The sequence below is a fragment of the Nicotiana tabacum genome, chromosome 24 (assembly GCF_000715075.1).
Source record: "Nicotiana tabacum cultivar K326 chromosome 24, ASM71507v2, whole genome shotgun sequence".
In the NCBI taxonomy this organism is placed as follows: domain Eukaryota; kingdom Viridiplantae; phylum Streptophyta; class Magnoliopsida; order Solanales; family Solanaceae; genus Nicotiana; species Nicotiana tabacum.
In genome coordinates this window covers 107,745,651-107,759,950 of record NC_134103.1, presented here as the reverse complement: position 1 = coordinate 107,759,950, position 14,300 = coordinate 107,745,651, and the positions used below count along the sequence as shown (strand labels likewise).

Sequence of the window (14,300 nt, the reverse complement as noted above, 5' to 3'; positions counted from 1 at the left end):
TAGTTTGCCTAATTATCATCCGCAGTTAATGTATCAATTTCGCTTTATCAAACGCATACAACCAAACTCAAATTTCGATGTATCAATTTGTTGCCAAGCTGTATCAATGAATATTGCTTTAATGGAAAACCTGTATCAGTTGTATTCATTCTCGCATAATGGTTGTGTCAATAAAAATAATTTTGATGAAAAGTTATATCAATTGTATTTGTTCGTGCATAATGGTTGTATCAAATGAATACAGTTTTAATGAAAAAGATGTATCATCAGTATTTGTTCATACATAATGGTTGTATCAATGAATAAAGTTTTAATGGGAAAGCTGTATCAACTGTATTTACATTCCAAAAAGAAAAATACACTCAAATCCGGCCAGATCTGAGCCGGCCAAATTTGAGAAATAAATTAGAAATTCCGTAAAAAATAAACATACATTGTATTTATACTTAAAATAGAGAATACGTACGATAATACATTGTATTTATACTAAAATGTATTTTTTGCGCTTCAAAGGTGGCTCGCCGGAAAATATTTCGTCCAATTGTGTGATATAAAAATAATGTCAAAAAGTAGATCCACGCAAGATATATCCTTTCATGCATGTTTCATGGGGTGAAAGTGGTCGGAACTTAGCAAATCGGAGAAATAAAGTTTAAGGTTTCCTTATTTTTACTCAGATCTACGAGGAACTGAAAGAAATGGGTTGTGAATTCGTGTAGCAGAGGAAGAGAGCAAGAGATGGTAAATATTTGGGACCATTTGGATACCGTCGATCGACGGCGATTTCTGACGATGGCGGTCTGGCGGCGACGACAAAAAAGTTTTGGGAGACAAGATGATTCTTAGGGTTGTGAGGAGGAATGAGATATCTGAAAATTGTGTATGAATGGTAAATTTTCTATAAAATAAAAATAATACCTATGTATTGTAAATTATTTCAAACTGTAGTTGTGGATGGTAAATACCGTAGATATTAGTTATACCATGTAAAAATTTAATTATTTTTCAATTACAGAACTGATAAGGTAAAAAAATATGCCCTATTTGGTCGCCTTTATTTAATATGTCGACATTTAAAAAAAGAAGGTTAAATCGGTACCTAGTGTAGCGGCACTTTAAATTTCTTCTGCTTTTAATGCTTCTTCCACTTCCTTTCCTTCAGAAAAGCTTAATGGGTTATGTCGCATTTGTTGAGGAACCCAAGAGGGTCTATTCCTTTCTCGTCATCCCGTTGCTTCTTTTTGTACTCTGCCAGTCGTTGTTTGCGTTATAAGACAGTTTTGCTTAAAGGTAAAGAAATTCGAATTGAATCCGCTAGAGAGAGCATGGTTAATGCTAATTAGTAATACCTATAGTTTACGGGAGAAGAAAATAAAGTATTTATCCCATAGATCTGAAGTTAGGACTGCTTTAAGCAAACTTCAGTGGTGATTCTGAATTTGCATTAAAGCGATTGACGAATTTCAAATTTTATAAAACCCTAAATTTGTAACTTCAGAGATGAATTCAGACGTGCGGTCCGAAGTGGGTTAATTTTACGAATTTTTGCGTATAACTTTAATGGTGTCCCTAAAATTAGGTATAATTGCACTTACCCCACTGAAAAGTAACAAACCAGTGCCATTACTGTCGGTTATAGCTACTAGTCTGAGAGCAGAATTGAAATGATATCCATTATCCTCCTAATTTGGGAGGTGTTTAAAAAAAAAAAAGAAATGATGTCCATTGAGTGCCCTGGACTGGGCTCACTAAACTTCAGTAAATGGACCTAATAAGCTGAGAAACAGAAGCTAAAGCCCATTTGGCCAGGCCCATTTGATGATTAAAACGGTTTTTGAACGAAATTCGAAATTTGAAATCTGATTAAACTCACGTGCACACCATTAAAATTTGAAATCTGATTGAACTCACGTCACGTGCTCACCATTAAACTTTTATCTCATTTTCCAAAATTTTTAAATTTTCAGTTATGAAAAATTTCATTTTGATTATAAAGTACCGCCCAAATCCATTTTGAAAATTTGCCAATGTGCCTATCTCTACACTATCTTTCTTCTCATTTCCCCTACAAAGCAAAGTCAAACCTTAACAAGAATCCTAACACAAAACCCAGCAGATTTTCAAGGTAATTCTTGTTCAGATTATTTCCATTTCATTTTGAAAATATGAAATTTATTCATTTACTATCAAATGGATCTGCTGATGGAAATTTTGTCTTTTCTTTTTATAAACTGACATTCATTTGATAGATGATTCTCATTAATCATAGCTAATTTGCGGTTAAAATGTAGTTAATCGACTAATTTGATAATAATTTTCTGTTGGTTTAATACTAGAGTTGAAGATTTAGTAAGAATGGCGGAGGGAAGAGACAGATTAACTAGGCTGGAAGATCCAATATATGTCTACAGTCGTCGACGGAGGTCAATTGGCAGAGGCGGCATTGAGATCTTTGAGGATGAAGCAGAAGCGAGCACTGCCGCAGTTCCCCTACGGACTACGCCGGTAAGAACGGCCGGCGGCGGTCGTGGGCGAAACTCGAGTGGAACTCCGGCCAGGGCGATTGGTAGTCAGAACATTTCGCCGGGAGGCCGGGGACGATGGCGCGGGCGTCGCAGTGTTCTTCCTTCTTGGTATCCAAGAACTCCTCTCCGTGACATCACTTCTATTGTCAGGGTAACTGCTTAGTTCACTTTCTAATGTTTTTTCAGTTTTGTTGAGCAGAATCTTGATTTGCAATTCATACCTAATTTCTAGTCTGGGATTCAGACTTTAAAAATAATGGCTGTACGGTTTAATACATAAACACACATTTAATTTTATTTATATACACATCACACCCAGTTTAATATATATAGACACTTAGTTTTATTTTAAAATTTTCTATTTAGTTCGAACCAATAGGTGCTGATGCACCACTACTTATATCCTCAATAAACATGCTGAAATTGCTTGTTTTTAGGTTGCTAATTTCACATTTGTGTTTGTATGTCAACATTTGATTGTCTGATGGAGTTCGGATTCATCTAGCTTAAATAATTCTATCTGTCGTATTTTTGCTCATTTTGGTATAAAGATTACTTCAATTGTTGTCTTCTATCTGTCTGTTTGTTTGTTTGTTTGTTTGTTTGTTTGTTTGTTTGTTTTGTGAGATCTAATTTTAGTGGGGCAAGTCTGTTTCCAGTTTAAACTTTTCTCAACTTGTTTGCAATAGCCTTTGTGATGTCTATGCTTAATATAGGAAGATTTCACTTGTCCAGATATGTTTGGTAAAAATCTGTCACTATTGTAGGTTTGTGATTGTCAACGGAAGTTATGCTTCCATTTCGCTCTATATTACTGACATGAATAGTGTTCTGTATTCTGTATCCAAGTTGAATTAGTGCTAGACATTCCTAAAAGGATGTGTATTTTACCCATCACTGTGAACAAGTAAATGAGCTATATAAAAAGCTGTATTATGTGCAAAGATTTAACATATCCTTTTATCTTATAGTATATACTATGTTTATGAGAGAGGTAAGAGTATGCTTGGTATTGATAGTAGCCCAGAGATCTGTTTTTAAATCACTCTGAACATGGTCAAGTGGGAATCCATTAGGGAAATGATGGATTAAGAATAGAGGTTCATTATCATTGAGAGTGGTGGGTGCAAAGCAAACATAGATTCCATCAATAAAAACAATAAAACCTATGACCTTCAACACAGACAAAAAATATGTCCTCCATGACATATAGTTGGCTTAATCAAAGAGCAGTGAAATCAAGATTTTTTATGCCATAGAGAGGTTGTGAAATGTGAGGAGGAGAAGCACAAACGCTCCGGTAAGGAGGTGTGAGAGGTTGACATTGGAGGGCCTTAGGAGAGATAGAGGTAGGCCGAAAAAGAGTTAGGGTGAGGTGATTAGGCATGACATGGCGCATCTATAGCTGACCAAGGACATGACCTGTGATAGGAAGTTGTGAAAGTCGAAGATTAGTATAGTAGGTTAGGGAGTCTAGATTATTCATATCGGTAGTGTTAGTACGTACTCTCGCATTTGGTTGGTAGTAGGCTTATTTGAATACCTGTTTTTTTTTTTTTTTTTTTTACATTTTGATCATCTTACTATCTTGTTGTGTATGCTACTTTTACATATTTTTTCGGTGTTGTCCTGTCTTTGTTTTCTTGTTATTATTTTAGTACCTATGCTTGCCTGAACTTAGGGTCTATTGGAAATAACTTCTCTACCTTCACAAAGGTAAGAATAAGGTCTGCGTACATACTATCCTCCCTTACCCCACTATGTGGGATTATACTAGGTATGTAAAGAGGTTGCGAAATGTGAGGGGTAAGGAAGGTAGAAAGAATCAAATATTTAAGCTGCGATGAAGTCAGACTTGTGGAAGATGATGATGGTGTAAAATTGGACAGGAATAGGATAGAGCAAGAAAGAAGACAGGGACCGAGGCCAATCTCATACCATGAAATAAGATATGTTTCACCATATCATTGTGAACGGGCACATTTAGACATAAAATGAGTATATTCTTGTATAAGGATTAAGCAAAACTTAGATATATAATGACTTGTACAAAATTTATCAATTGCCTCCTAATAGATTTTGTGTTTCTTTTTAGTTCCTTTTCAGTTATCTATGAATTATACAGGCCCAGCATCTTTTACTAACTCAACTGGTCAGCTACCCAACTTAAAGAGACAAAATAAGACAAATCAATGCCAGTAGCTGCCTAATGCTTTCAATTCAAATTTCCTGTGATAACTTTTCAATTAGAAAGTAGAAAGAGACCGGAGAAATTTATTGCTCCTCCTAAGAACGCTTTTACATGCTTGTGGCCTAATGTTATTATGCCAGTTAATAGTTTTAAAAATCTTGATATAGGGCAGCATATAGTTATACTGCACAAGTGCTATGAGCTTATCTCAAGCTCAGCTTGATGAGATCTCCCAGGTGTTTTATAAGCTAGAAACTACTTAGACGGGACTTCAATGCAGTTGCACTTTACATGGTGGGATTTGATGTTTCGTTTCATCTCAATATAGCAAAATGTCCACAAATTAAGTTTTACTTATGTACTTCTAATGTTAGAAATCTTTGGCATCATCTCAACTGGATGAGCCTGATTGTAATTGGATTCCCTCCATAGGCTATTGAAAGAACAAGAGCTCGCTTGAGAGAAAGTGAAGGCGAACAACTTGAGAGGCTTCTACCCCAGGACCATACTGTTCTTGATCCTTCTGAATCTACATCAGGTGCTCAACTTGAGCACAAGGATTCTATGATTACTCCACGTCCAAAAGTCAGAAGCAGGTATCATCCCAAATCTGTTGGTAAAGTGTCAAAGATATTGCTTGATATCACCAATCAAAAAAGTTCTGAAGACACTGATTGCCTCACACCACAAAGAAAGTTGCTGAACTCAATTGACACTGCTGAGAAAGCTGTGATGGACGAACTGCATAAAATGAAGAGGGCCCCTAGTGCTAGGAAAGAAGAGAGGGAAAAAAGAGTGAAGACTTTAATGTCCATGCGCTGATTTTCAATTTGATATCCAACTCAATCAAGGTTGAGGCAAACAGGCTTTGAAATTTTGGAGGAAAGGAGAAAGTGCAGCTGACTGGCCAGGTAAAGACGATCATCTTCTGATGATCAAGCTATTAGTTGAATCAGGATATCGCTGATATCTTTCTGATCCTTATTAGTAACTGGAGTTAGAACTGTACCTTGTGGAATTGATTTTCACGTATTGAAGTTTATGATTTGTATTTCATCATTAGTTTGAATATGTACATAGTGGCTAACATTGGAATCATACTTGAGTTCTGTTAACATTGGAATCATACTTGAGTTCTGTTAAGTGTTTTAATAAGCTGATGCAGTTCTGTTTTCTGTGCACTTCTTTTGTACCCTCCACAAATAGGATCATAATCAACACAATAACACTAGCATCTGCTAGAACAAACATCAATAAACTGGTTGGACAACCAAAAAAATGTTGGACAGGACTGGACCCCATTGGCCACTTTTCTTACAATCTGTTTGCATATATTGATTATTTGAGGACCTGGTTACAGTTGTATCCATGATTTCTCATTTTCTGTGTCCAATTTAATGTGTTATTGCCAATATTAATTTTATTCCATGCCATCAAATGTCTATTATCGCCCTGTCTCCTGGATTCATCTTTATGTGGATTAGGAAACCAGTATTTAGTGATTAAATACTTTGTTCAATATTGAAATCCTGAGACAGAAGCTTAATTCCACCATACTTAACTTATATCAGTATTGTTTCATCTGTGTGCATGGAGGTGGTACCAAAGAGTAATTGACTGTTGTACTTGGTCACAGCCTCACAGCTCTAGTTAGGTACCCACTCCCTTTTCAAGGAAACCATATGTGACAGTGAGACTTCCCTCTCACTGTTAAATGAAAAAGATCTTGGTAGGGAGCGTTTTCTCTCCTTTAATGAGTCCTAAGTGGTGCGACTCAGAATTATTTGGGACCCCAATGCGGGTACATGACATCGAGTGAAAAAAAAGGAGAAAGAAAATCCCCCTCTTTTGATATTGTATAGGTAGTGGGAGGCCAATTCTCTGTTGGTTCCTTCAATATTAAACAATCAGTTCTAACTTTAGCATGGAACTGGTTATATATCTATAGTTTCCCTAACTATTATTTCTGACAAATAAATACAGAAGGTTTTTACCAACAAGTACAACTTAATATTAGTTTCCATTTCATATTATTTCCTTTCCCATTGTATACCTATATATACTATGTGTAACTCTACATATATTTGTTTGAATATTCATCTTCTCTAGCTCTGATCATTTTCTTTTCCTCATCTTTTTGTTGCAATTGAAGAAGTGGGAAATTAAAGTAGCACCTTTGAATTTTTGTACCATCTACCAACTACATCCTAAACATCTTTCTCATTTTTACATTTTTTTTGTTTATCAATGGATGCCTAGCTACATATGTAAGAAAGGGGAGCTTTAGCGTAACTTGTAATGTTGCTGCCATGTGATCAGGAGGTTACGAGTTCAAGAAGTGAAAACAACCTTTTGTAGAAATATAGGGTAGGACTGCATATAATAGACTCTGGCGTTCGGTCCTTCCTCGGACCCCGCGCATAGCGGTAACATAGTGCACCGGGCCGCCTAGCTATGTACTATCATCTGACTATTTATTTACCTTCTTCTCTCATCATTTAGAATATAATTTTATTGTTTGACTTTGTGTTAGGATGTCATAAGTTTAGAAATCTAGATCACCTAATCTCTTCTAGATGGAATCAATAGTCTCTACTCTCTACCATGAGTCCACGACTATTGGGAAAACCAGGTTATCTTGAAAAGGACAACACAACTTAATCTTTCCAAAATGGAAATGGGATAAAATTAATTTGGAAAATCTACAAATTCAATTACATGAATTGTTATCTAATCCCTTTCAACAACATCCAAATGGATGCATGAATCTCCCTACACTAAAACAACTTGCCCATACAATAACTTTGACTTTAATTTTGTTATAATTACCATTTCTCTCAGATCGAATATAGTTTATAGAGTCAAATAACATGGGCTATATTGATTTTTCATTATCTTTGTTTAGAAAGCGAATGTTCTTTATGATTAGAATTAGAACCCCGTATCTAAGTGGTGTAAAGTTTACTTGTAACTACTAAACTTTAACTCTAATACCATATCAATGTATCTCAATTATTAACTACAAAAAGAATTTTCTTGTTCTATTTTTTGGATTTGTTTTGGACATATGGTGAATCTTCCATCTTCTTTCCTTTCCACTCCTATCCAAATTCTCAGACATGGTCAATTCTCTTAATGATTACCCAAATTAATTAAAATTAGTGAAGAAAACCAACTCAAAATAAGAAAGAGACTAACTAATTGTACCTTTTATCATTTTACTGTAACTAATTTTTCATCTATATACACAGCACTATCAAAAGGATTGGTCTGGGGAGTGGAACAAAAATAAAAACAGAAATATTTGGGAAAATTTAAGTCAAAAATTTAAGAGTTTCTCCTATTCCTGTCGAGGGCGAGCCAGCCAGAGAGAGCTGAGAGCTCGAAGCCGATGAAAATATTCGCCGATTGACAGAAAACACCTCGCGGCTTGACGAGTAGTCAAGATTTGATGCAGCCTATGAATCATTTGGTGCCTCAAATTGTCGGCCTGAAAGAGAAAATAATTACAGCCGCTAGCCAATAAACATATATTATACACTAAGTATGTACGCATTATATATCTGCCGGCTATTTTCTAAGCGGACCATTATTTAAGTTAATTTCTATTTACCTTTATCATTTGATGAATAATTATTACAGTACTTCAAAGTTTCATTACCTTGATTCAAATGCAAGAAGACAGTTTATAACAAAATAAAAAAATGAAAAATTTTCAGAAAAAAAAAAAAGAAGGAAAAAGTATCCATCAAATGATCTTTAAGAGTTATAATAATGCAGTATGATATGGATGCAAGTCCCAAAGTTTCTATATTGAGGATATAATTGATGTAATAATACACGAAATCAGAAATGTGTGGATTTCTTTCTCTCTCATTCTGTCTAAGCAACTTAATTAGGAGTTATGGTGAATGCATGGTCTGAAACTCTGAATTGTCTAAGGTTTTGACTTATGACAACATAAAAATATGGGCCTATAATTATTTATGATAGAGATATTCTTCAGACCCCCACCCCACCCCACCCCCACCCTCACCCCAAGCTGTTTGTTACTATCATTTCTGCAAGTTTGTTAGGAGTATGTTTCTTTATATTTACTTTAGGCATCCGATATTTAAAAAATAGTTGGCCGACTAATTCAAATTCATATCGAGTAGAACTAATATACCTGTCTAAGGAAACCTTCAACAGTAGAGAGTTTGTTCATGGCAAGAGCCATTTGGCCCATGTAATTGGCCATATTCTGTGGGCAAGCCAATGCATCAGAGGCAATTGTGTCTGAGATTGATTGATTTAGAGATTCCAATCCTTGTGAGAGAGCATCCTCAGCTTCTTGTGTTGATTGTTGTAACCCACATATTCCCATTAGTTGGTTTTCTGTTAATGGCTCAATCTGACTCAGTATTATCTGCTCAAACATTTTTTTATAAAACACCAAAACCAAATTAATTAGTTGTACACCGACGGTGTAAGAACCTTTTAAAGTGAAACTGATTTTCTTAAAAAATAAAAGACGCAATTTGCTATAATAAGTTAAATTGCATTGACTCATAAAGTAGAAGAACAATTAGCTAATCCAAATAAAAACCTCCATAACGATATCAAAATGACCTTAATTAATAAAAATAAATAGTGAGGTAGTTGAGATAAAATATAAAGTACAATAGTCATTTTGTTTCTTGTTACTGAATAGGAGTACCAACTAAAGTTAATACATCTAGAAGAAAGCATGACTGATTCTTTGCGTCAATGAAAGAGAGATAAAGAACATAATACGTCATTGGATAGCCGTGCAAAGAACATCAATACACCCCCCCCTCAAAGAAAAACCCCACCCACCCCCTCCCAAAGAAAAAAAAGCAAAATAGCTCTTCCCAAATAAACTTGACTACCTTTTTTTATTTTTATTTTTTTTAGACAATGGCGTTTCAGGCCACCTTATACTCATCTCGATTTTAAGAGTTATCTGCTATCTCTCGCCAACACGATTATTGAGTAAGTGTTTCCACAAAACTTCAAACATGAAGACTTATCTGTAGGAAAATAAAATTTATATGTAATAAAGTAATAAGTATATGTACCTATATGAGGAAGAATAAGAAACATGAAAGAAATTAAGAACCAGTAAAGATAGGAAGAGACGTACATGGCTTTATGGTTGAGTAGGGAAAAATACCTAACAGGATTCTATAAGGGAAAGTTTTTGAGATCTCTCTCATAATATTACACAAAAGTCACAGAACATCATGAGATGTTCTCACAAGTGCACCCACAGATTACATCATTGAATAAAATTGTTATATTTCTGGTTAGGTATTTTCTTTTGCTTCTCCAAACAAACTGGATATATAATTAATCACATGTTCACTAACTCAAAACCAGATTTGACAAGGGAAAAACAGAAAAAGGAACACACATACACACACATATAATGCAAACTAGGGTTTGCATGCATGATTCTATAATAATCAGATAGTAATGTACTGATACACTTCTATATAATTTGTTATTCTTCATATATTTGCAATGAACAAGAGGATAAACATGATTGACAAAGGAGTTCAAGGTAATATATATAGTTAGCGTAAGAAAATTTACAATATCATCAGGTCATCTTTAATTACTTGTTGTACAATATTTTTTTCATGCTAACAATGTATATTACTTAAACTTTTTACCAAGAATATGGTTTAGCTATATACGTATATACACTGACAATATAAAATATGTTTTTCACTATCAGTACATTTTAACAGGTAATAACAAGTTAATTTACGTACGTACTTTGAGAAGCTCGGATGGCCGGAAATCACCCATCCACAAGAAACAACGTTCAGCTGGAGTTTTCCATAAGCCAGAAACGAGATGAAAGACATCAGATTTTGCAAGCATGCATTTGAGGTTCATTATCTCGTCATAATGTGTTATACAATTTTCGACGTAGATACGAAGTTCGTTCTCTTGCAAATGCTCCTGTACTGCATTCCTAAGCTCGCACATTAGACGATGGTGTTCCTCCAGCCATCTTGCATACTCTAAGTCGAAAATTGCAGCATCTATATTCATGCAAAAAAAATTATTGTAACTTTGTATAATGATACTGAAATGAAAAAGGAGTTCAATTTAACCTACTTCCTCTATTTCAGTTTATTTGACTCTATTTTCTTTTTAGTCTATTTCAAGAAAGAATGATCTTTTTCTAAATTTTGAAAATAATTTATAGTTTACACTTTCCAGACGAGTTGTTATAGCTACTCACATGTTATAAGTAGTGGCATATTTTAAGATCATAAGTTTCAAAAGTTTTATAGTTAGCCACACAAATATTATGACTTGTTTAAGACTACAATCAAAGGTTTTATATTTTTTAATTTGTTGAACTTTCGAGTCAAATAGGATCACACAAAATAAAACGGAGTGAATACTGGAATAACTTATTTTTTTTTCTTACTTTTATAAGTAACTAAATTCTACTTATTATAAGTCGTTACATGCAAATAATTTTTAAATGATAAGATAGTGAATAATTTTTGTACACGATTAGTGTATAGAAGTCAAACTCGAATACAAAGTGACCTGAAATAGTAGTACCTGAGCTGATATTGGCCATATTAACAGCAAGGCCTTGGTCTCCTGCTTGAAGAGCACTTCCACCAGCATAAAATCCCTTGACAATGCAATAATTTTTTTCTTCATATATCATATTACTGAAAATTACACAAATATATTATTTAGTAAAATCTTAAGAATTAGTTGAGAAATGTTACTTGAGATCTTGCCCTTTGTATTTCTTGCTCTAATTGTGCTAGTCTTATTCTACTTGTCTCTAGCTGTTGAACATAAGCCTGTAACGGAACAGGTAGAATGAAAACAAAGTTTCCATAAAATAATTCTCAAGCATGATGTCATTGTTTTAACAGTAACACTAATAACACAAGTAAAAGAATGATAATTAGAACCTTTTTCCTAAGTCTGCTTTTCCTAGCTGCTTCTCTATTCTGAGCAAGTCGCCTTAATGTCTGCAAGAAAAAGAGTAAATTCACATTATTCGATCAAATAATTAAGATAATTTACATGAAATTAGTGCGACTAGTAACATGAAAAATAGAACAGATTACCTAATTACCTTGGCCATAAGTAATTAAATTACATTGATAATATAATATGATCAGAAAATAAATCCCACCTTGGGGTCTGGTGTTTTGGGTGCATCTTGCTCTGAACTTGAAGTTGGACCTTTCCGAATTCCCTCTCGCTGATATCACATTTGAAAGCAGAAAGGATTTTAAGGTGAAAAACAAAATTAAAGAAAACGGAGGAAAAAGAAAAGACATAAATTATCAAGGTGAAAGTGATATAAAACCTTACTTATAAAAGTAGGTTTTGAAAATGAGAAATATGATACCTTAGCAGTTTTGGGTGGTTCAGGTCCAGAAGCAGAAGGAATAATATCAGTTTTAGCCATGGACGGCTGAGATGATTTCTTGGAACCACTTGTAGATTGTGAAACTAATCCATTATTTGCCTACCAAACAAATAGATGACAAAGTTCGTTTTAGGTTAATTCAAAACCGAAGTACAGTAGTTAACTAATTAACACCATGAAAATGAAACATTTTAACGGTCTTTCTATGTATATAAATCATATGTTATCCGTATTTTTATTGGATTTGAGTTAAATGTATCGACATTGTAAATAATTTTTATAGTGTCAGCTTTGTTATGGAAATTAGATTTTAATTTATATACAGTGACAACAATGTAAACATTCTTTTGGACTATCAGTGAATTTTAACATTTGATAGTAGGTAAATTGCCATATCTATCAAATTACAAATTAATGCTTATCAAGAGATTTGCTTTTATAATTACCTAATAAATTGTGTAAATATTCTTTATATTATCAGTGCATAGAATTTAAACACATGAAAAATCACCTATTGTTGTAAGTCAACTTTTTAACCTAATAGTGTAATTACACGCGAGTATAGGAACTTAAACTCTTAATTCTCTAAATACCTTAGTTGAGGAAGGCTCGATATGCATTGGCTGTGATGGAAAAATGTTGAGAGTTGGTGGCCTCATCCCAGAATTCTCTGCAAATAATTTCACAAAAATAGAAATTAAGTCCTTTAATTTGTATATATCTAAAAACAGACAAAGAGAGATATCCTTCTCTTTTTTCTGACATGTCATGCATTTTTGAGCTTCTTGTAAACATACAGATCTACAGAAGAAGAAAAAAAGGACAAAGGGAACACAGTAAAAGCTTGCGAAAAAGAGAGGAAACACAAAATCTTTTCATTCGTACAGTAAGGGTGAAAATCTTTATTATTTGTTGAAAACAGGAAGAAAACAAAAGTTCTTTTGGTTGTAAGAGGAATCTGGTCAAAGTAAGTACAATCAGATTTTAATTTGTGAAACATGGTTTTCTCATGACTAAAAGCAACTATTCCCTAGAGAGAATCTCAACAGAACAAACCTAAAATTGAATAGAAAACAAAAGCTAAGTCATTTACTATTGCTCAGAAAAAAAACTGGATAAAAATATAGTAGAAAAAAATAAAGAAAACTCACGTCTTTGATCTTGGATTGAAGAAGGCTCTTGTCCGTCAAGATAAAGAAAAAGTGCTTGATCTAGTTCTCCCAAATCATAAGCTCCACTATTATCTTTGTTTCTGCTCATAACAAAAAATATTAAGAATTGCACAAAACAAAAACAAAAACAAAAAATAAAGAAATGAAGAGAGGTTTTTTTTTGTTTACATGAAATTTCCAGGATTTGATGAAGAAGATGACTGCTGTTGTAACAGACCAAAAGAAATCTGATTACTATTATTTTGAAGTTGGTGCTGATCATGTTGCTGCTGAGGACTATGAAAAAACTGTTGTTGGCTTCCAAAAGAAATTTGACTATTATTATTTAGTAAAAGGTCGTCATTGCTTTTGTTAGAGGAAGCCATGAAATGAACTCCAACACCAAAAGAAAGCTTATTTTCTTGCTCTGTTGAATAAGATCCTTCAAATCCCATTTATAGAGCTATTCTTGGACTTCAACAATCACCATATTTGATTCATAGCTCGAGTCGGTGTAACGTTTGAGGTTTTGATTTTTGAGGATAAGGAAATGAAGCAAAAGACAAAGCTATTTTAAGCACTAGAGAAGAAAGAAAAAGGTTCAACACTTGTTTTTTCTTTTTCTTTTCTATCTCCAAAATAATCCACTCGGCGAAACTACAAAAATAAATTGCAGAAACTATAGCTCGCTTAGGGTCTAAAGAAACCGCTTTTGAGTTTCCTTGTACTACCATCTCAGTCTTGCTTGTTAAAAATGACATTATAGTCCTCTTTCTTATTCATTATTGCCATTGACATTTTTTCGACGGTCCGCGTAGTTTAACATGCATATACCAATTTATTTTAGCTCTCATCAGCACAAATATTAAGACTTAAAGAGTAATTCTATTTGTCAAAATTTAAACGGATAAAAAGAAATAACTTAGTATTTTTTTACCTCCTACTCCACTAGAAATTGACATTGACATTTTTTCATGCAGTTATTTTTTCATGAATTTTGACTAGAT

At 33.8% G+C, this 14,300-nt stretch overlaps 2 protein-coding genes across 2 annotated transcripts; one reads left to right on the top strand and one right to left on the bottom strand.

Annotated features, from left to right (window-relative positions):
• The first annotated feature begins 1,980 nt into the window (after window positions 1-1,980).
• On the top strand, window positions 1,981-5,676 carry LOC107769038 (protein POLYCHOME-like). Its single transcript, XM_016588213.2, has 3 exons — window positions 1,981-2,125; window positions 2,337-2,676; window positions 5,149-5,676. Exons 1-3 carry the CDS (start codon window positions 2,028-2,030, stop codon window positions 5,536-5,538), a joined length of 828 nt encoding a protein of 275 aa, XP_016443699.2. The 5' UTR covers window positions 1,981-2,027; the 3' UTR covers window positions 5,539-5,676.
• Window positions 5,677-7,910: 2,234 nt separating this feature from the next.
• On the bottom strand, window positions 7,911-13,998 carry LOC107769037 (bZIP transcription factor TGA10-like). The gene is made up of 11 exons (XM_016588212.2): window positions 13,483-13,998; window positions 13,294-13,394; window positions 12,736-12,812; window positions 12,122-12,241; window positions 11,903-11,971; window positions 11,676-11,735; window positions 11,484-11,561; window positions 11,308-11,383; window positions 10,501-10,772; window positions 8,885-9,124; window positions 7,911-8,206 (listed from the first exon to the last, which is right to left on the bottom strand). The coding sequence occupies exons 1-11, from the start codon at window positions 13,746-13,748 to the stop codon at window positions 8,057-8,059; spliced, it is 1,509 nt and encodes a 502-aa protein (XP_016443698.1). The 5' UTR covers window positions 13,749-13,998; the 3' UTR covers window positions 7,911-8,056.
• Window positions 13,999-14,300: the final 302 nt, after the last annotated feature.